Source organism: Rhamphochromis sp. 'chilingali' (genome assembly GCF_963969265.1).
Source record: "Rhamphochromis sp. 'chilingali' genome assembly, chromosome: 2".
NCBI lineage: Eukaryota > Metazoa > Chordata > Actinopteri > Cichliformes > Cichlidae > Rhamphochromis > Rhamphochromis sp. 'chilingali'.
Genome location: NC_137930.1, coordinates 42647962 through 42670241, shown reverse-complemented (window position 1 = coordinate 42670241; position 22280 = coordinate 42647962). Strand labels below are relative to the sequence as shown.

Below are 22280 nucleotides of genomic sequence, written 5' to 3'. Positions count from 1 at the left end.
GAAATCCCATCAAACAACCCTCTTGGAGCAAGCATTTGGTGACAGTGTGAAGGAAAAACTCCCTTTTAACAGGAAGAAAGCTCTGGCAGAACAGATTTTAAGGAGGGTTCGCCATCTCCCACAGTCAGTTGGAGGTGATGGGAGAAAGACAGGATAAAAGACACTGTGGAAGACATGCATAGCTTGAAATGAATCGCAGGTTATGATGGAGGAGGCCTTCAGACAGGTGGGAACCCTGGCATGAGTCAGGGAGAGGTTGAACAGCCTGATGAGGATCCTTGCCAGCTGGCAAGGCTTTGACCACAGCCCTGGGGTGACAGGGCTAATATAAGAGAGGCTATAGTGGCATTGCTTTGGATTGTAGGCAGACTAGAGGTAAGTCAGCAGGGGGCTGAGCATTAACTGCAGTGTTGAATCTGTTAAAGACTGGCTCTCCTCACCACCCTCAGCTCTTCTGCTGTTGGATGGCAGGAATCCAGTGATTGTCTTCTTGCCACTCCACATCTCTCATGTTGTTCTGCTGGAGTATCCACTCCAGCTTTCTCTTGTAATTAGTAAATTGTATTTCCACTGTATATATCAGAAATTTTTAAAGCTTTTATTTTACAAGAAGTGCAGAGAGCAGTGGGAAAAGCAGGGCTGCAACTTTGAAATCATTTGCGTGGAATCCAAGACTGTCCTTCACGTGACTCCTTCAGAAAGCTTCACGAGGAGGAACAGGACATAGACGTTATTTCACTTTGGGAAATTCACATTATAGCAGCAAGGAAAAGCGAATTAAAGATATAGCAGAAAAAATAAATGAATAAGAAAAAATTCTGTACAAAAAAGCAAAAAAATAAAACCTATAAAATGTATAATATTTACAAATATTTATAAAGAGTCAATGCACTCAAATTGAGAATTTTTTGTTTCATATGCATATAAAGTGCAGTAGGATTGATGCTATAAAGAACTGTATAATGTTTTGATCCAGCCTAGGAAGGATGAACTTAATTAAAATTTGTGTAGAATCGCTTATCAGAATTTCCACTTTATGTAATTTGTCTGGTTACATTTTCACTATTTTTGCTTTATCTAGTTGGCAAGGGATTTTGCAGATTTAATGCCATGTTTAGAGTTCTCCAAACACAGTCTTGGCACCAGAAATTATGTCTTCCTATCAATTCTTTAATTCAATTCCAGTTTTAGTTTTCTCAGGTGGGAAGGCTGTAGTAGAGCAGGTCATGTACTAATGGGGAGGTGGCTCTGTCCCTGGCTGCTCCAAGCTATCTTTGGGCAACATGCTGTGTTCACTTAGTCTGTCTGTCTTGTATGTCTCTGTATATCTTTGTTTAATGTGTTTTTTTGCTTTTTCTGTGTCTGTACTGTATGTTAATGAACCAAATAGCAGCGTGAAAGGCAAAAATATTGCTGATTGCAGAAAAAGATAAGAAAAGACACAAAAAAGACTGAAGAGTGACGACACTAAAGAACGATTCCAAAGTGACTTATTAAAAATGAATTTTATGTTTTCAAGTGAACAAAAAATACAGTAAAAAAACAGTCAGAAAATGATTTTAAACAGGGGGGAAATCCATGTAGTCCTTTAAATGAGACATTTTCTGTATCATATGAATAGGATTTTTGTGTTCTAAATAGAAAGCAGTTTAATGACTTTCAGCATCCTGTTGATGCCCAGAGATGGAAACAGCAGAAGATCAAGAAACAAGAGCTACAAAATGTCAGAGTTGTAATGTTCCTTTAAATGTATGTGACCTTTTCACCTTTCAAGTTGAAGCTTTTACATCTCAAAATAAAGCAATATGAATATAACTTAAATATTTTAAAGTGTCCATTATGCAGATGTTTCTCACACGAAACATACAGATACAGGTTTTTGGAACATATCCTAGAAAAAAACTTTGGTGTTTAGTCTTTTTGTTGGTGTGAACAGAAAATCAAAATCTAGTGTAAAATGTGTAAATGACCCACATCAACATAACTGTATCCAGCAGAAAAACACACAGATATAATATATAATTCATTATATAAAAAAGACTTCTGAATTAAACTACAACACACCGAGAACTGTAAAATAACGATTCTAACAATGACACTGCTCAGCCACAACAAAATGCAGCCCTACCTTCAGAGATGTTTGGATTCTCTTTTCTGGTAAATCATAGTGGATGATAATGCTGTTCGTGATTCATGAGAAACACGCAAAGTCTAGAAAACTTCCACACCTATCCTGTATACTTCCAAATGCAATCAGTGTCTCAGTAGGAACAGATTTCAGGTCTGGTTTTGATACAGTACACACTTTAGCATGTATGCAGAAGGGAGGTTCATAGTACTGTCTGAAATCACTATATAACTTCCAAACATCATTAAACTTTAATACAGTTGTGTCAACATACTGTTGTCTGATAAGATGGTCACTGTTTTTAGATTTTGACAAGAAGACTTTGATACCCCAGTAGAACAAATGACAATTGCACCTCGACCACATACTTTGAATCATTAAAGGTATTAATATGGATTTTTTTCTCCTCATAGTTGCTGCAAAATCAGTTGTTTCAAAAATTTATCACAACAATGTTTAAGACAGTTGTTTATATTGGCATGCCTACGCATTACTAGAAAAACGCCCATTTTAGGGTTATCCCCAGGAATTTCAGAATTGTAGTGCCATGCTGTAGTGGCAGTTTGCGGCAGTGTAAAATCTGTAGGCCTATTGCTTTAGTCAATTTGCCAGCTTGCTAACTAGCACAAAAGATATTAATGTCTTGAATGCCCCCTTCCCGATTTCCTATGTTTTTGTCTGTTTGTCACACTCAAATGTTTCAGATAATTAAACAAATCTAAATATTAGACAAAGATAACACACGTAAACACAAAATGTAGTTTCTAAATGATGGCATTTATTATTAAGGGGGGGGGGAATCCAAAAATAATCCAAACATAAATCGACCTGTGTGAAAAAGGGATTGGACCCCCCTGTTATAACATAAATTAACCGTGGCATATCACATCTTTGGATGTGATATCCATGTTGAATTTCTGTGGCCACATCCAGGCCTGATTGCTGCCACATCTGTTCTCAATTAAGAAATCACTTAAATAGGACCTGCCTGACAAAGTGGAGTAGACCAAAAGATCCTCAAAAGCCAGAGTTGATGCCACGGTCCAAGGAAATTCAGGAGCAAATCAGACACATCTCTCAGTCTCGAAAAGGTTATAAAGCATTTCTAAAGCTGTGGGACTCCAGCCAACAATAAGAGCCATTATCCACAAATGGCGAAAGGACGGAACAGTTTTGAACCTTCCAAGGAGTGACCGGCCGACCTAAATTACCCTAAGAGCACATTGATGACTCATCCAGGAGGTCACAAAAGACCCCAGAACAACACCTAAAGAACTGCAGGCCTCACTTGCCTCAGTTAAGGTCAGTGTCACAACTCCACCATAAGAAAGACGGAAAAAAATGGCCTGCATGGCAGAGTTTTAATATGAAAAGCACCGCGGAGCAAAAGGAACATCAAGTCTCAATTTTACCAGAAAACATCTTGATGATCCTCAAGATTTTTGGGAAAATACTCTGTGGACTGATGAGACAAAAGTTAAACTTTTTGGAAGGTGTGTGTCCCGTTACATCTGACATAAAAGTAACACAGCATTTCAGAAAAGGAACATCATACCAAGAGTAAAATTTGGTGGTGGTAGTGTGATGGTCTGGGGCTGTTTTGCTGCCTCAGGACCTGAAGACTTGCTGTGGTACACAGAGAATTCTGCGGTCTATCAAAACATCCTGAAGGAGAATGTCCGGCCACCTGTTCATGACCTCAAAGTAAAGCGCACTTGGGTTCTGCAGCAGGACGATGACCCAAAACGCACCAGCCAGTCCACTTATGAACGGCTGAATTTAAGAAACTACATTTTGTGTTTACTTGTGTTATGTTTGTCTAATATTTAAATTTGTTTGATAATCCTAAATATTTAAGTGTGACAAACATGCAAAAAAACAGGAAATCTGGAACGGGAAAATACTTTTTCATATCACTGTATGTATGCATCTTAACTAAATACATTTAGGGTCTTCACATGGGGAGATATGCTAGCTGGCCTAATAACAGTATAACAGTTTTAATAATGTAACAGCTTTCCATGACTGTTTGAAGCTATATTAGTAATGTTTCTTGCAATTCCTCATTTGTCTAAATCTCTTCTTGCTGTTACTCAAGTTCAAAGCAAATATTAATTTGAGAATAATTTTTCCCTGCACTGATAAACTAAATCTTGTGGTTCACCCACCTGCCAAATCTCAAGAGCCCTACAGGTACCGGTCAAAGCTAAGAGTGAACCATACTTTTTTAATCTACTCTTGGCTACATACAGTAACTGAAAGAGAGTTAAACAAATCAGTGTGAAAAAGCATCTTTAGTGGAATGCTATGTGGCAATGCTAATCAACGAGGTAAACACAGCAGATCTTTTTCAAGCACTAACACAACACGTTATGGTGGTGTTTGGTGATGAATTTAGCAATATGTATCATCTTAGGATCAACATGTTTCAAATTATTACAAAAGGTGGCAGCTGGTGCACAATCATGGTAAAACCTTACAAACATTATTTTTGTGACCTTTACAATTTACTGTTTGTAATCTGAGACAATGATCTAAATGGCTTGGAAAGAAAGTGACTGGACTTCTTAATTACTTGAAGACGTTTCACATCTTATCTGAGAAGCTTCTTCAGTTCTAAAACTAACTTGATCTCGTGCCTCACAACACGCCGCAAGGTGCGAAAAAAGGTCACTATCAGCAGAGGCTTCGGTTGAAACCATTGTGAGGCCTTGCCTTTCCCTATTATCTGACCCACTGAGATCACCTGATGCAAGAGCTAAGTGGAGGGTGAGGCGCCTGGGAAGGGAACACAGAACTGCATAGTAAGTGGCAGACAGTTGGTGTCGTAAGCCATCCCCTCTTTACAAAGATGGTCATTCATCTATGCCCACTGTGAATGACCAGTGGACCTGAAGAAGCTTCTCAGATCAGAGGTTAAAAGCCTTAAAGAAACTTAAAGAAGTCCAGATGATTTCTTTCCAAGCTCCTCACCTGGATCACCTGGATGACTGAGAACCTACACAGACAATTTGAGACAATGTTACTTTACTGAAATTCACACACTACACTAGTAGATACATAGTATAATGTATATACTATTAAAGTATAAATAGTAAAAATGGAAGTAGCGAAATTAAGACAGAATATTTATGTAATCTTTTTTCATGCACCAACTGTACAGATCTTAGGATGTTACAGAGTATGGATGTATTTTTATGTATAACTCACACACTAGTGTATTTTCTGTTTATTTCTTAAAGACTCTCTTCCTACTTCCTACCTCTCTATATTTTTAAATTCATGCTGACTGGCCAGGACAAATTCATCTCTTCCTCTCTTCCATGTTAAACACATCTTCAGTTGAATTTGTTGGCAGTTTCATATTTTTTAAAATTTGCTTTGTCTCTGTCTGGACTCTACACCTACTGAGCCTCCCTAATCTTTTCCAAAGCAGGTGCTCTGACTAATCTAAGTAAACATCTTAAATATAAAAGTTTCACATGTATTTTTTAAAAAAAAAAAGTAAAACACTGTATGACACTTTTCATTACAAAAAGCAACCTGTACCCATCAATTACCTGATGTTTTTCGTAGCAAGTATATGGATATTTTAAAACATTATGACCTATTCTGCTTGGTTAAGGTTTTCACTGTGAAGCACCATAAAAATGGGATAAATGGAAGAACTGTATGGATCTATAAGTCCCCACAACTAGAGTCATGCTTCTCAAATTTAAGAATCACAGTGTTGTAGCACCAGCAATGAAGATGTGTTTTCCTTGTTCAATGTTTATTGTTCCAGCAAGGTGAGTAGAGACCTTGCTTGAATCAAACTGCAGTGAAACTCAGATGAGCAATATTTCCAGTTTAGGCCTCTTCATATGGCAGATGATACTGTTCTTCCCTCTTATTACACCGTTTGGCTACAATTGCCAAATACAGTACCACAAGAATAAGCCAGTAGCAGGCGTAGAGTATCGTCCCTGCTATCAATAAGGCTTTCTCAGTCTCACTGAATGGCTCCTGTGTTTCACAGTAAACTGTATATGCCACACCTCCAAGCAGCACCATAGCCCAAACTGTAACTGGCACCGCTCCAATGAAGTTGACCACAATCTTCCTGCGGCCTGATGTGCCCCATCCAGCCTTGTTTATGGTAAGCAAGGCAAATATTTTGGCAGGAAGAAGGCTGGACATGTAGAGAAGTGAGTAAAGTGACATGAAGATCATGACCAGACTGCCACGCAAAAAACAGGCGTAGGTCGCCTTCACCATCCCAACCAACTGGACTGTCAATAAGAAGAGCAGGATATTCCACAGCCGTCCACGATAGAAGAGATGGATGACTGTAGCAACCAAGAAGAACGGGAAGAAGCCAGTGACCATGGATTCATAAGTCATCCAGAGGCTGTGTTTATGGAACCACAAGGCATTGTAGAGCCATTCACGAAAGTAAGACTTGCTCCATCGAGTCTGCTGGTTGAGCCAACGCAGATACTGGGTTGGTGTCTCAGTCTGACACTGTGATCGAGCTGTGAATTTTGTCTTGTACCCAAAGCTAAGCACCCGATTGGTGAGGTGGCGGTCATCTCCAAAGCTGCACTTGGAGCCTAAAAAGGTCTGATGGTACCATGGCTCCAAGAAGTGCTGTAGCAAGGAGTTCCTGTACATCCCGAGAGGGCCACTGATACACTGGACACAGCCAAAGTAGGACTGGCACGCACGCTCAATGTTGAAGGCCATCCAGTAGCGCACACTGCTTAAGAAGGAGATCCATGAGTCGTACTTGTTGAGTATCTGGAAGATAGGAAAGTGCATAAGAATATATTAAGATTGAAAGAAAGGAAAATCACAGTCAGGTTTCATTGTATCTTAACAGTTACTGAAAGCTAAGATTTTTCCATCAACTTTTCCTTTTTTTTTCAGGTTTAGAGAATATTGTCTTGAAACTCTCCAAGGAGCCTTCACCTTTTTTTGTCCCAGATATAAATAGAATAAAATAGACACATTTTCAGGACCTAGATGACATTTCAAATGTAGTTTTATACATTTTTGCATTGTAGTTTTTTTCTGTGAGGATTTTACATTTGAGTATTTCAAATGTGCAAAAATATGCATGGTTAGCCCACTTTTCTGAGTTAGATACAGCTCATTTCTGTATCTAACTCATTAAATTGCTAATTAATCTATCTACCTCATTAAACTCCTTTACTTTAATTAATGTAAAACTTTATGTTATTCAAGGTTGTGGCTGTAGCTGGGCTGGTTATGCTCCCTGCTCTGTTTCTCATGTCTCTCTTTGGCTGTCAGCAATATATGAGGTTAACCCGCTATAGGTAGGCTGCATGTCTGTTCACTTGATTCTGTCAGCTTAAATAATTAGCGTTATGACAGCTGATAATTCACCTAAATGTAGCTCACTGAACTGTCTACTTGTAAAATTGCCTGATTTGAGCAGCAGCTAGTGTGGGACTTTTGTTCAGAGTTGTCCTATGGACTTGGGCTGCCATAGGAGGTGCAGACCTGCCATTGCCTTTACGGAGAGATTGTTGAGCAATGGATTGTGGGTGGAACTGGCATTACAGTGTCCTTAGTGTCCTTATTTGAGGCCTGACTGAGCACTTGGTTTTTGGGCTGAGTGTCCATAGCTGTCAAGTTCAGCTTTGTGAATACTAATTATCTTGTTCAATCCTCTTCGTTGCTGGAATTGGCTACAGGAAGATGAGCTAGTAACAGTGTGGATTCCCCTTTGGCATTTCCTTTATTGTACAGCACTTTGGATGTGAAGCTGATGTTACGTGCTTTTCTTTTTATCTCCTTTCGTTATGTCCCCCAGCTCTGGTAAGTCTATTCCAGCCTCTCTTGCTTTTTATTTATTGATTGATTGACTGATTTTTGAGCACACCATGAGACCAATTTGCATTTCAAGTAGAGCCTTCAAGCTTCACAATATAGCCATGGTCTTCCGACAACAAGGGAAAGCATCGTCTCATGATGCAAATGTTGTTATAACTTCAGTCTGGATACGACCACTTGCTAGGCTAGCTATAATTTCAGTTTTTCGTTGAAGTGCCCAGAACGGTTCTTTGTGAATGACGGCCACTGTTGTGTTAATAGCCATGCCAAGGACAAAGAAAATGGATTGTCTGTCTTTGAATGATTTAACAAGGCCTTGTCTTGCAGTGAAAGCCATCCGGCAGTTAGTTGTAGGGCTGCTTGCCAAATCACAATATCTCCTATTTTTACACGTGTTCAATGTAAAAGGATAACTGTATGACTGAGAAGGATTTAGAGCTGTCTATGACATTTCCAATTGTTGTGATATTTTAAAGTACACTAGAAGGCAAAGTGACAATCGGTGACAAAGGGAAGCCCTGTCCAACAACACCCACCGCTATGGAGCCGCTACTCCTCCACATTGAAAGGAGCCAGTTGAGGTGGTTTGGGCATAAGCGAGCATATTAGCAATCTGAAGTTTGCCCTGTACTTTGATGCAAAAATGAACTGCATACTCACAGACACAGCGTAATAAAGAAGATAAAAGCCATTTTGATGCATAAAGGGTTCAGTATTCTGTGACTCTGATATTTAGATATTGAGTTTAATCAATAACAAGAGAGGAAATTCAAGTTGACTTTCTCATTACACTTTTCCTCTGCAGTGCTGTTTTACCTGCACGTCTCCACCAACCCCTCCCACCATTGGATCTTCCTCAAGGATCTTGAGCATTTCTATGGTACATGCTGGGTCTAAAACTGTGTCTGAATCACACACCTGGAGAAATAAAAGACGACATAAAAAACAAAAGGTGAGGCCTAGTGGGGGTTAAACACGGGCTCAGACAATTACAACCAGCAGTCTAAGACCCCAGGTGTTGCCAAACACAGGCTGGTATTGATTGTAAAATCCAAGAGAAAAATGAGAGGCTGCTGACAAACATCCCAGCTGGTTCTCTGTAATTTCAATGCACCTGGGTCAGCTGTGGACTCGACCTTTACCCTCAGCAAGGACAAAGGCGTGCAACAGTTGGCCATGAAGAAGGAACTCAATATCCAGCATTAACCCACAGGTCTGGATGCAGACCCGGAAAGTCTTTCCATAAGCAGTTAAATAACAACAACAACAGTTTCAACAGTCTTGCTTGACTATTACTTGTGTAAAGTAGTTAGGATTTCATTCTTGTTTTACATTACATTGCAAGTCCTTCACGGATGGTGAAGATTTTCATTCTTCTAATAAACAGATGGTTTATTTTTACTATGAAAAAAATCACAAGTAATGTTACTGTCATGTTAAATACAAAAGAGGTCATTTTTGGGTGTGCAGGATTTTATACTGCTGACAACGCATTTCACAGTGTTGATGTAAGAAAAGTCATGCGTTATAATTGGTGGGGGAATCCGGCTGTGGGTAAACAGGAAAGAAGGGGGCTATAAAACATAGTTTGTAACCTGGTCTGGTCCTATTTTTAAAATAACGTAGTTTTATTTGACAGAAGGATCAATTTAAATCAGGGTTTGTGAAGTTTTTAAAAAAGCACTGGACCGAATCTGCCGTCGGGCTCTGAGCAAAAGCCTACTGTGCAATTAGGAGGTGGCCAACCTGCTGAAATCACAGAGGACCCAAAGAAAAAGAGAGTTCTATTCCAAGGATCTGGTATGGAAACTCGTGTTCCACTAACACAAGGCCTATTAAGGTAGATGAAAACTCTCTTAGGAAGATGCAAGAGTCCGATTATTAAGATATGTGATTGACATCTTGTTCCTCTGAGCGACCACCTTTTCCTGTATGAAACCAGGCTGAAATTCTGACTGTGGTATCCTTGGGCTCTGGACTGCAGGTCAGAATTACACTGTCAGCACTAGTAGGCTTTGAAATGAAAAGAAATCTTGTGTACTCTATTTCACTGTGAGTGTGGTTTTTCTAATGGCCACATAGAACTTATGTACTTCTTGCTCTAAGGCAGTATTTTGCCCAGTTTTTAACATTAGTGTGTTAGCATTAGCATGTAGTTCAGAAGAAACAGCTAGCACAGGTAGACATAAGTGCAGGTTTTAAATGGCATCTGTTATCAAACATGGTTCTCTGGCATTCAAAAATGGATGTATTGGAGAGCAACTTGGGTTTAGTATCTGGCATACAGGCTGGACAGCCAGGGATTGAACTGCCAGTCTTCTGATTAGTAGATGGCCTGCTCTAACTCCTGAGCTACAGCCATCCCGTTTTACATTACCGTGGTTAGTAGCTAAGTGGTCAGAATGACTATACAAACTATGCAGATCATAACAAGTGGTCAGGATGAATATTCAGATTATACATCAGGTCAGCCTAAATTGTTCAAATGAATTCTTTGCCATTGCAAATGTACATATATGTGATGGTGTCTGTGTAGCCCTTACCTGCACGTAGTCCACACTGTCCCCCAGCGCTTTGAAGGCAGTGTACATCACCTCCCTTTTACCTCCCCACTCCTGCATAATGCAAGAATAGCGGCAACCTCTGACCATCCTTGACACCTGTGCCATCTCTTCCATGTGCGCTGTGCTTTCCCCCCCACCTCCACTACCGTCCCTGTGATAGTTCCCCTTCCACACCATGCTGCCAGCCTGGTCCGCTCCTCCCATCACTTCATGGAAAATGTCCATCATGTAGCGATCCTCGGGTCTATTTCCATCCACAACCAGCACCACCTTCAAGCCTGGAAAAGAGATTCGGCAGATGCTGTGGAGACACTTCCTTAGGTAGTCTGGGTCCTCTTGGTAAGCTGCGATGCAGAGGGCCACGGAACGCCGGAGGTGTTGAGGTCGGGCAGGACTCCTCATCCGCCGATGCTCCAAGAATGCAAAGAGGCTCTGGAGAAAGAGGTGGAGGGAGAGGAAGGCACCATATAGGCCAAAGGACAGGTGGTGCTGCTCAGTGTGGATAAACTGGTAGCCTTCACAATGAAGAAGGGAAAAAAAAATCAGTAAATACGATCATACATTTTAATTATCATATACTTTTTGTGTTTGTGATTGAAATGAACCTGTAACATAGGCCAACAGAATGGTGAAGAGGACCACCGCAGCAAAAAGGGTGGTGACCACAATGTTCAGCGCATTCCTGTAGCAAGAGGGCATCTGAAGATGGAGCAGGAAGTGAGGCAGAGGGGTCCACAACAGATGTCAACATGAGAACAAGGGAGTGAGTGGAGATGGGTTTAGGAAAAGAGGGAACAATTTGTGGAGGGAAGAAGAGGTCAAGAAGAGAGAAAAAAAACCTCACGTGTGTAATCTTAATTTGTTGTCATATGGAAGTAATGAAACAAGACATGCTTTGAAAAAGCACAAACTTTATTCTGAGAGTCACTTAGACTCAACATGAATTTATACAATTGCCATTTTCTTTGTGTGTTTTTCAAAATAGTTGAGCACCTTGAGGCAACTGCTGTTGTGATTTGGCGCCATATAAATAAAATGCAACTGAACTGAGCTACAAACATCTCAGAAACAGCAAAAGCTACTAAAACAACTAAATCCCCCATTCTGCCATTAGAACCTCTGGTGCTCCTTTCTTCCACATCTCCAGGTTAGGGCTAGGGTTAACTTACTGCACAGGAGAGACTGGTTTATTCTTTACATTATTACATTCAGCTCTGTTGGACAAGCAGATTTATACACTTTTTTGAATGGATTCACAGATTTACATCATGGCATCATGCATTCTGCCCGCAGACTACATCAGGAGAATCTGTTTTATCGGCGCTCCTGACCGAAAGGAAAATTTTGCAAATAGAGGTGTTGGATCACATGACATCACAAAACATTTATATTCTTAATCACTGTTTTCATGAGTCATTTAGTCATTTACACAACAATTTAGTGTTTCTAGTAGCTCTAATTTGTCTGAAATATCTCCTCTCTCCTTTTCACTTTGGCATTTCTTTCCCCTTGTGCTCAGTGTGCTTACAGCAGTCTGAATCGTGAAATAAATCAACATATGAAAAATATACAAAAAAGACTAAACAGATTCAAACTACAAATTAAATCAATTGAAGTCAATTAGATAGAAATGATATAAACCATTGCAGCACAGTACCTTTAATACCTATGACATGCTCTAATTGCTGTAATAAAATATCGTCAACAGTGTCGAATGCTACACTGAAGTCTAATAGGACAAGCACAGAGATGAGTCCACTGTCAGAGGGCTTAAGAAGATCATTTGTAACCTTCACTAAAGCTGTTTCTGTGCTGTGATGAGCTCTGAAACCTGACTGAAACTCTTCAAATAAATGATCCCTCTGCAGATGATAAGCTGGAAGTTTTAAAACTACTCTTTCAATAATTAAATGAAGGTTGGAGATTAGCTAAGACGGCTGGGTCAGGTGATGGCTTTTATATTGAATCCTTAAACTTAATTACAGCACTTTTAGAAAGACATTTACTCTGATAAAATGTTTCCCCATTGCTGTATAATCCATTATTGTAAATGTAAAGTTATTAGTAAATGGTCAGATGAAAGATGGTTTTTGGGGAATACTGTTAAATGTTCAGTTTCTATGTCATATGTCAGAACAAGATCTAAGTGGGATTAAAGTGGTGTGTGGACGCTTTCACATTTTGTGAGAAGCCAACTGAGTCGAGTCTAGTTTAATCTATCATTTTCAGTATTTACACAAATGTTGAAATCACCCGCAACAATTATTTTATCTGAACTAAGCACTAAATGTGATAAAAAGCCCCAGAAACCAGATAGAAACTCTTAATAAGGATCAGGCAGACGATATATAACAACAAATAAAACAGCTTTTTGAGTTTTCCAATTAGAGTGGACAAGGTTAAGAGTCAGGCTATCAAATGAGTTAAAACTCTGTGTCTATGGTTAATAAGCTGGAATGGGACATTGTTGTTATTCTGCACCCTCAGACTGTGCTTCGAGGATTCTGACAGTTAGTTTATCATGAGGACGTTGATTTATTTCAACATATTCAACCTGCTGTAACCAGGTTTCTGTAAGGCAGAGTAAATCAATATGTTAGCCAATTATTAAATGGTTTACTAACAGGGACTCAGGGGAGAGAGACTAATTGTTTAATAATCCACATTTAACAGTTTTACTCTTTGATGTAGTTGTGGATATTATATTGTTCTTTCTGTTTATTTTTTAATATTTAAATACTACTGTTACTGCCCATCACCCCTCCCAGGATATGGGCTGCCAAAGGTAGCCCTCCAGAGATTTCTGTCCTGCTTTTCTGTTCGGAGGGGGAGGTGTCAGGCATGATGGAAAGAGAGAAACTGCAGAGAGCCATGTAAGACCGCAGCTCTGCTTCCTCGTCCCAACTCTGGATAGTCACGTTTTAGAGGGGGTTAATAAATTTGTCCAGATTTCTAGAAATGACAGCTGCTCCATCCAAAGTGGGATGGATGCCGTCTCTTCTAATAAGACCAGATTTTCCCCAGAAAGTTTCCTAATTATCTATAAAGCCCATTTCATTTTTTGGACACTGCTCAGACAACCAGGAATTTAAGGAGAACATGCGGCTAAACATGTCACTCTTGGTTTGGTTTAACCACAAAGATGTCTGAAAGACTTCTCAAAGCTAGCTACTTAGAAGCTGAATCCAAAAAGCAATACACCATCGCAGACACATTAATATGACCTGCCTGCAAAGTCATTGCAAATGAGATGCTCAGCCCTGACCCAGTTAAAGAAACAGCCAAAGTTCTTCTATCAGATATGAGAGAGGGACTTTCAACTGATGAGGTGATGAGTCCGCTTTTGAATGAACTGAAAACATGCTAACCATAACTTTCTTTTAAATAGCAGTTTAATTATTTACATTTAGCTATGTGCTGCTTTCAGCTAACCATTAAATCGATTTATCACTGACGTATTAGTAATCAGTGTTGGGTGTTAAAAAGTAATATCACATATTGCATTAGTTCTTAATTCTAGTAATTTGTTGTTTGATGTAGTTACTTTTCAAATAAAGAAAAACAACAAAAGAAATATCTTACGTGCATTTGCAATTTCTTTGTCTTCCTATGACTCCTTGGCATGAAGCTTGGCAGCATGACATCCTCAATACCACATCACAGCCACAACAATTTATCATAGCAACACTAACAAAGCTATATAGAGAAATCCCCAGAATGTCAGTCACACACACTCTCTCTCACACTCACACACACCTTTTGACTAGTTGTTTCTGTACACATTAGCACATCCTTTTTTCTTTTTTTTACAAAAACCAAATATGCAAGAATGATGATGGCTGAATGATTCAAATGCTAAATGCAATGCTTAAAAAAATGCAAATGCTAAAATGACAGAAAATCTATTCAAGTTCTGGTGATGCAGATGCACAACAAAATGTGTTTCAACTGTAAAAACTGCCAATAGACTACAATTGCAATATTACGAGTATTTTACAACCTACTGACTCAACCAATGTCTACAATAAAAGCAGGTGGTATCCACAGCACTGGTCTTTAACGCTTTCACACATAGTGGTCACTACAGTGGACAGCTATTCAAAGGCTGTTTTCTTGTATTTGTGTCAGTGTTGATGGTATACTTGCACATAAACCACTACATTGGACACTGATGTGTCACTCAATACCAAATTCATAAGTCAAAACACATGTTGTCCACCTAAGTGGACATGTAAAAAACTCTTTGAAAAGTACATGTTTAAAAAAAATGAAGTTCAAAAATCTTTTTTTCATACCTAAAGATGAATAAAAATACTTAAGAAAGAAATCCTGATTGAGGTTGTCATAATTCATGCATGAACTGGTTAAAGAAGAGTAACAGGCGGCAGGAAGGAAGTATGCTGAGCTTTTGGGAACAGAACCACTGGTAGCTCTAGCAACTAATGGCAGCGAAATCTGATGAGTGGATAGAGACAGAGTTTTATTTGGACTGTTACCTTCAAAACAGGGTTCTAGTTCAAATTCGGGGATCTAGTGATCCCAATGTTGCAGATTTGAGTGGGTAAATGGAGCAAGCGGCTAAAAAGATCAGGCAACATTTGAAAAATCATCCGAATCTTCTCACTGTCAGTAAATACTGCTAAATCAGTGCTAAAACTATTGTGACACCTGACCCAAGCTAAAGTCTGGGCAGAGTCCTGGCAGAGAAGACATGACATCAGGATCAGTGGGACCACTTTCCTTAAAGCCACATATACAGATAGATAAAGTTATTATCCACCTTTGCCCCCAGCCATAAGCCACCTCAGTGGGACCTTCCAGATAAATTAGACCATCTCAGTAAAGACGAGCATATCAGCATTTGTTTATGATGACTATCATGTTGGATGCAGCCACACTTTAGACATGTACATCACTGAAGACCTACATATCAGCCTCAAAACCTCTGAAGTGAAAGACTATCTTCAAGATCTGCTGAACCATGAGTGGATTTCAGAGTCCCGGTCACCCTACTCATCCCCAGTTGCCTGTATTAGAAAAAAGTCAGGTGAACTGAGATTGTGCTGAGATTTCAGGGGACTCAACAGAACGTCAGTACAGAGGCACAGAATTAAAAAATTTCCAGAATTCAAGATAGGCTAGATTCCCTTGACAGCCGCTTCTGGTTTTCTGCTCTTGATCAGGGCAAAGCATATCAACAGGGGTTCCTGGACCCTAAAGGTTGCCCCCTCACAGCCTTCATCACACCTTGGGGCAGCAAAACTGCATATTTAGGCCTTGAGCCTCAGCAGAGTTTCAATGAAGCATGGAGGACTAATTAAGAGGGCTTCAGGATGTAATCTGTCAGCTGTATTTGGAAGACAACCTAGTCCACTCTCCTTCATTTGATACTCATGTCGAACACATCAGAGATACCAAAAACATGGTGGCAAACTCAGATCACAGAAGTGTGATGTCTTCGAGAAGAAACTGGGTTTCCTCAGTCAGATGGTGCTAGAAAAAGGATAGCTGAGGACCCAGCTGAAATAGCTCCTGTCCAAGCTCTCAGAGAATGCAAAGAGATGTGGACCATTTTGTAATGCATGCTGACCCTCACCCTGCCCCACCCTGAGCCTGGTTCTGTTGGAGGTTTCTTCCTGTTAAAAGGGAGTTTTTCCTTTTAACTGTCACCAAAGCACTGGTTCAAAGGGGGTCATATGATCTGTTTTCTTTGTATTATTGTCGAGTCTTTACCTCACAATATAAAGAACCTTGTGGCAACTGTTATTGTGTTTTGGTGCTATATAAATTAAATTTAATTCAATTGAAATTAATTGAATTTATCTAAAGAAGCAGATTGGAAAGACTCGCTGTCAAACATAGTGCCTGCCTACAACTACACTTGGAAGGAGGCTACTGGGTTTTCCACATACTATTTGCTGTTTGGCCACACTCCTCGGCTTTCTGTAGATGTCTTGTTCAACTTGCCTTCACAGGACCAGCAAGCAAGCTATGAGAAGTATGTGACAAAATGGCACTCTCAAATGAAGGAGGCTTATGAGATTGCACCTATTACAGCTCAAAAAGAAGCTTGGCAATTTCAAAGAGAGAAGTCCAGAGAAGCTTTGGTCATACTGGGGGGATGCAGTGTATGTGGTAGTGAGTCAAAAAGCCCTAGCATCCCAGTTTATGAGTTCAAACCACAAAAGGAGGAAAGAGTGACACAATACACAGGAACCTGTTCCATCAATGTACCAGCCTGCCCGTGGAAAAACCAAACAGATGGGAACAAAACAAATAAAGAGAAGCCTGAGACAAAAGGAAGGAGAAGCTCAACAACGTATTAAGTTTTAATATTTGTTTAAGTATTAAGATGGGAGCTATTTGCCCCCAGGGGCTGTGAGGTCTTGATGGCCTGTAGATATACATAGAAGGTGTGAGAGACAGTTATAAGAAACTGATGCAGATTGAAGACACTAAGATGAACAGAAGTGCATTAATGTGTAAACAAAGATAAGTGTGGTAGAGTGTTGGATAAATATTGAGTCTGGTTACAGGAGAAAAGTCATAGTAATGTGATAAACTTGTTTATCGATCTAGACAGGAAAAATAATGTATACCTGGCAAAGACAACTGATGATTAATTGGTACTGTGGGTTTTATTTGGTGAACGTAACACAGTGTGGAAAATGTTTTATTGAACAGTTAAATGCAGTGTTTACAACCATAATTGTTACTCGGGGACAAGCACTAGTAGTGGAAAGAAATGTAATGAAAAAGAAAACATGTTAACAGAGTTTTATTATTAATTAGTTCAGGGTGTGGCACCCCATGTTTTAAGCATTAATAACAAGTTTCAACATTTTTCTTGATGTTGTTTTAATATGTTTGTTGTGAAAATAGTTCATCATAGTACAGAGTGAAAAAATTAATTTGCCCTCATCTGGCATTAAGGCAATACTGGGTTGCGTCAGTCAATGGGACTTGTGCCTCAGACAAATGAATGACTGTCAAAGTAATCGCTTACTAAAGTAATCCAAGCCAGTCATGGTTATGGTAGCTGACAGTAACACAGAACTGCTATTGTGTTGTACTTATGAGAAGTCGTGCTCATTGTAAAAAATAATCATGTGATCATTAAATGCCTCAGAGACTTCATCAATAACCAACGCCTCGTGGTGGCGCTGTGTGGCAGACAGGATGAGGACCAAAACACAGGACTCAAAAAAAAGGAGTGAACTAAAGGAGGCAGCTTTGTTGCTGAAATAACGATATTTAAACATAGAAGCTCTGATAACCAAAAACTCAAAAACAAGGAACCAGAAGTAAACAACTAGGGGGAACAACGAGGAATAAACTGGGGTACCAAGGATCACACAGGAAAACACACAGCACATGGGACGACACGACAATAAGCAAAGGAACACAGAGGACTTAAATACACAGAGGATAACAGGAGGGAACACAGCCGGACGTAAACAGACACAATGTGTCAGGGAGGAAGCAAAGCTGAATACACTGAACACGCAACAAGGGACTATCAAAATAAAGCAGGAAACACACACAACTCAGATTCAAGACACCCAAGCTTAACACAGTGTCTAGGGAGACACGAGTAAACACAGGAGAAGATAAACACTGAGTGAGGGAGAACTAAGAACATTATGAACCTAAGAATCACAATAATTATTAAAAAACAAACAGCATCATGACTACAAAACACTGGGTGTGAATTTGTTGTGCCTAAAATACTCTGAAATGTTCGTCTTAGACATCTGTCTCAAGTCAATTAAAGCTTGCTAATGTGCTACTGTTACAGCTACCATCATATAACATAGCACACCAAATAAGGTTGTAGCAAAGAACGATTTATTTCCTATTTGTAATAGGAAGAACATTTTCATTCTTGCATGAACGTTCCACAGTCTTAGGCATTTTAGATTTACTTAAGTTCTTACTGTATGCACTGAGACTCTCTAATAATGGCAGGCATTGTGCAAAAAGGACCAACACATTAGGGAGGTCCAACACAGCAGTGATGCTGTGGAAAATCAAACAGTACAAGGTTTTTCATTGGAGACACCAGAAGCTTCAAATGGGTACTCTTTGGCTATTTTTTCAGATAGTTGCTGTCTTCTTCCACACAGGGAAAATGTTGCATATGCTAGGAGCTAACACAAGGACACAATAACAATGTTATGTTCAGACTGATTCACATTGATTTTTTTAGTTTTCAGTGTAATTTTAAAGCAGAGTAAGCTGAGCAATTCAAGCTAAGTGCCGGGCAGAAATCTCTACCATACACTGTAAACATTCAACACACATGCCTGAACACTATCCTACAATGTAACTATTGATTAATACGGTTTTTCTAACTTTTCATTCCGTTTTTGTCTCTATTCAACCTTCATTTAGTTAATCTTTAGAACTGCATACCAAATCTGAAGAGGTATCCAAAACTGAAGCCTAAGCATAGTCTATTTAATGAGCTTTTGTAAGATAAACCCACATTTTAATGTAGTTATGTTACAGAAATAAGAAATGACTGATTTTGCTATCCTGAGGGCAAGTGAAAAACATTTTAAAGACCTTACCTTCCTGAACCAGTGCCCCCTCTGTATTTTCCAGTTTTCAGTCCGTCAAGCCAGGACATCCAGCCCTCTCCTCTCCTTTGCACACAACTTTCCTTGTTCTCTCCCCCTCCTTCCTCCAGCTCACACTACATCTTTATTCCAGCTTGCTTGCTTAATTCACATCCAAAAATACACCAGGCTGCTTTGACCACCACACTCCAACCAGCGTGCCTGTAAGTCACCCTCCTCCTTCTCCTTCGATCTTCCAGGAGTTTCCCAGGGGATGAGGTCCCCAAGCTGAGATGTGATCAGAGGTGCTCAGCCAGCAGCTGACGTTGGTGCAGTCTCTGTCGGTGTTAAGCAGCAGTTATTCTGCCGTCTGTGTGTTGCTCTCCATCCTATGGACATGGTCAGAGCAAAGTGAAGATGCCTGAGATTCAAAGCAAAAGGTTCCGTCTCTGCCTTAGTTTTGACGTCTTCTTTGTCGGGGGATTTCTCTAGCTTCTCTTCTCTCTTCTGCAGTCTCTGCTCAATTTTGCACCTACTGTTTTCAGCAGAGCTGAAAGCGTCCTCCTTTATCACTCTGTCCAAGCTGGTCGACTGAGAGCCCAACACTGCTGAGCGGCTCCTTCACCACCTGCTCCCCTCCCCTCCCTGGGCATCCTAACCAGCACCCGATCTCTCTGCAATGCAGCCAGCAGTCTTTAACAAGTCTGGGTGCTCCTTTCACTTCTCTACCTTACTCAAGGCAGCCCTTATGGGCTTATTCATCTTCCCTCCCTCTCTTTTCCTCTCCTCTTTGAGGCTGAGTTGCTGACACGCTTATACCTGGACAAACTGCAGCATGCACTGGAGAATCGATAGATGGCTGGCAAAGCACAGCGATCTAAACACAGCCATGTAAACACATTTCACTATCCATGCCAGGTAACATAATATACTAAACTTGTACACTTTATCTTTCTCTATGACACATAGTGAGATGTAGTAGTTATTGTAATAGAAGTCGCATGACTTTAGCCAGGGGCGCGTAAGGGGAGAAAAGTGATGACGAGGGGCCCTAGAAAACAGTAAAATAGTCAATTAGTCTTTTCTTTTAAAAGAAAATTATTAACCTATCACCATAAAATAATGTCTGACTCACAAGGATACTTGTGAACTTGATTATTTTATAGCATTAGTTTTGTTTTGCTATTGGCAACAAAAAATAAAATCCAATCAGCCTCTGACCCCGCCTCCCCCTCCTTCTTACACGATTTGGTTTGGTCCAGGTGCACGCGCTCTGGACTGACGCTGAGCGGTAAGATTGGAGGATAGCTCTGTGCAAAGTTACAAGTTAGATTCAAAGAACAAAAGAGAGACAGGTGGAGATTAAACTCATAGAGAAGTCCACATGAAGGAAACTGCTTTACTTTCCATACACTAAATCATAGGTGTCAAACTCTGGCCCGTGGGCCAAATTTGGCCCGCAGCCTAATTACATTTGGCCCGCGAAGCCATACCAAATTACTATTAGAGCTGGCCTACTGGTGTTATACAGCTAATATATATATTGTTTAGTATTAAGCTTTGCTTGTTCCATATTCAGTTTTTTAGCAAAACGTGTTTGAGTCTATAAGAAAAGATTCATTCTTATATCTGGAGGAATAAATATATTTCAATAAATATTAACGTTAGCCTGCGACTTTGTTTCAGTTTTGAATTTTGGCCCACTGTGTATTTGAGTTTGACACCCCTGCACTAAATCATTTATGTGACAACGTGGTGCGGGGCCAAACAGACAAACACAGGCTCAGGCTTAGCTGTCCCACTCCCGTCTCCCCATACCCACACTCCTGACACTGAACCAGCCCCACTGTGTCTAATTGTGTCTAATTTGAGGAGGTTCATTGGGAAATTAATTCTATTCCACACACTATTCATTGTGTAATAACAATCCATTATTACAAAAGTATAATCCACATAAACAGAGAAGTGTGTATTTTGCTCTACATATATTTTGCACACTGCCTGTGACTGTTGCAGGTGATGAGATCTTTCAGGAAGCAAAATCAGATTAAAACCTGTTTGAGTTCCACAAGGTCTCAGGACAGAGATATGTTTTATTGTCACCTAGCGTAAAATATTACGCCTCGGGAGTGAGAATGTGTTGTTTTAGTTGGCTATACTAACATATAACATAACCCCGCACACTGTCTCGCCCATCCCACTGCTGTCAAAGCGTTTGCTCATAGGGGGTCATATGATTGTTGGGGTTTTCTGTTTTCTTTCTATCATTGTAGAGTCTTTACCTTACAATATAAAGCACCTTGAGACAACTGTTGTTGTGATTTGGCGCCATTTTAAAAAATTGATTTGAATTATTTTATTACCATGTAATTGTAGCATATTTCAATCAGAATTTGGATTCTTCCTCTCTTGCAAATTTCTTCTTTGACAATCTCAATGTAATTTTTTTTGTTTAGGATAATTGCCTCCCATACTTTAGAAAGGCCCGTGGTAGTGAAGTGGAGAGAAGTGCAAATGTGTGATGTGTGATAATGTGATAATGTGCAGAAGTTCAGGGCAGTACTGTGGCATGAGGTTTTCTTTGGGCTTAAAGTTTTATAGTTTTTGTGGTATACAATATGAATATTATTTAACATCTTCATGCGTGCTCAATCATAAGGAAATCCCAAAAAGTAGATTCTGTTCATCTGGTTGTAGCGTTTGTAGTGGGTGGTGGTGTTTAGAGCTGCCTACCAAGGGGTTGAGGATCGAAGCCAAAAACTTTGAGCTGTTATAGGTGACCGAGTTGATCATACAGACAAAGGGTCTTTTCACGTTCTTACAATACCAACTCTGTGTAAATTGTACTCATGGCCATTGATCAATGGTTGTTAATCAGTGGTCATGACAATTTGCATATTAATGATCAATGAACTGACCTCACAGTCCATTGTTCATTAAAGGGTGCTAGTTTCACTCACTGTGCAAATGTACTGTTTATAAGGTTGGGGAAACCTGCAGTCAGCTGAGACTGAAGAAGTCACTTGGACGAGTGACGAAACATTTCTCCCACTGAAAACGCTACATACAGATGAACCGAATCAACCTTTTTGGGATTATTATTCAACATTAATATATATTAAAGTCAGTATTATTACAGTATTTAATTCACATAAATCTAAAGTTAAAATATTTTTCATATTTCAAATC

General features: G+C 39.8%; 1 protein-coding gene across 1 annotated transcript; it reads right to left on the bottom strand.

Moving 5' to 3' along the window:
- Positions 1 to 1553: 1553 nt before the first annotated feature.
- Positions 1554 to 22157, bottom strand: has3 (hyaluronan synthase 3). The gene is made up of 5 exons (XM_080868414.1): positions 19104 to 22157; positions 11136 to 11229; positions 10510 to 11045; positions 8783 to 8884; positions 1554 to 6907 (listed from the first exon to the last, which is right to left on the bottom strand). The coding sequence occupies exons 2-5, from the start codon at positions 11227 to 11229 to the stop codon at positions 5978 to 5980; spliced, it is 1662 nt and encodes a 553-aa protein (XP_080724540.1). The 5' UTR covers positions 19104 to 22157; the 3' UTR covers positions 1554 to 5977.
- Positions 22158 to 22280: the final 123 nt, after the last annotated feature.

Bases quoted from the DNA above. Each gene is read 5' to 3' on its own strand.
- has3 (XM_080868414.1), bottom strand. From the start codon at position 11,229: ATGCCCTCTTGCTACAGGAATGCGCTGAACATTGTGGTCACCACCCTT. The intron at 11,046-11,135 runs GTTCATTTCAAT...TTCATTGTGAAG, and splicing joins TCTGTTGGCCTATGTTACAG to GCTACCAGTTTATCCACACT. The intron at 8,885-10,509 runs GTAAGGGCTACA...TTATTTCTCCAG, and splicing joins ACAGTGTGGACTACGTGCAG to GTGTGTGATTCAGACACAGT.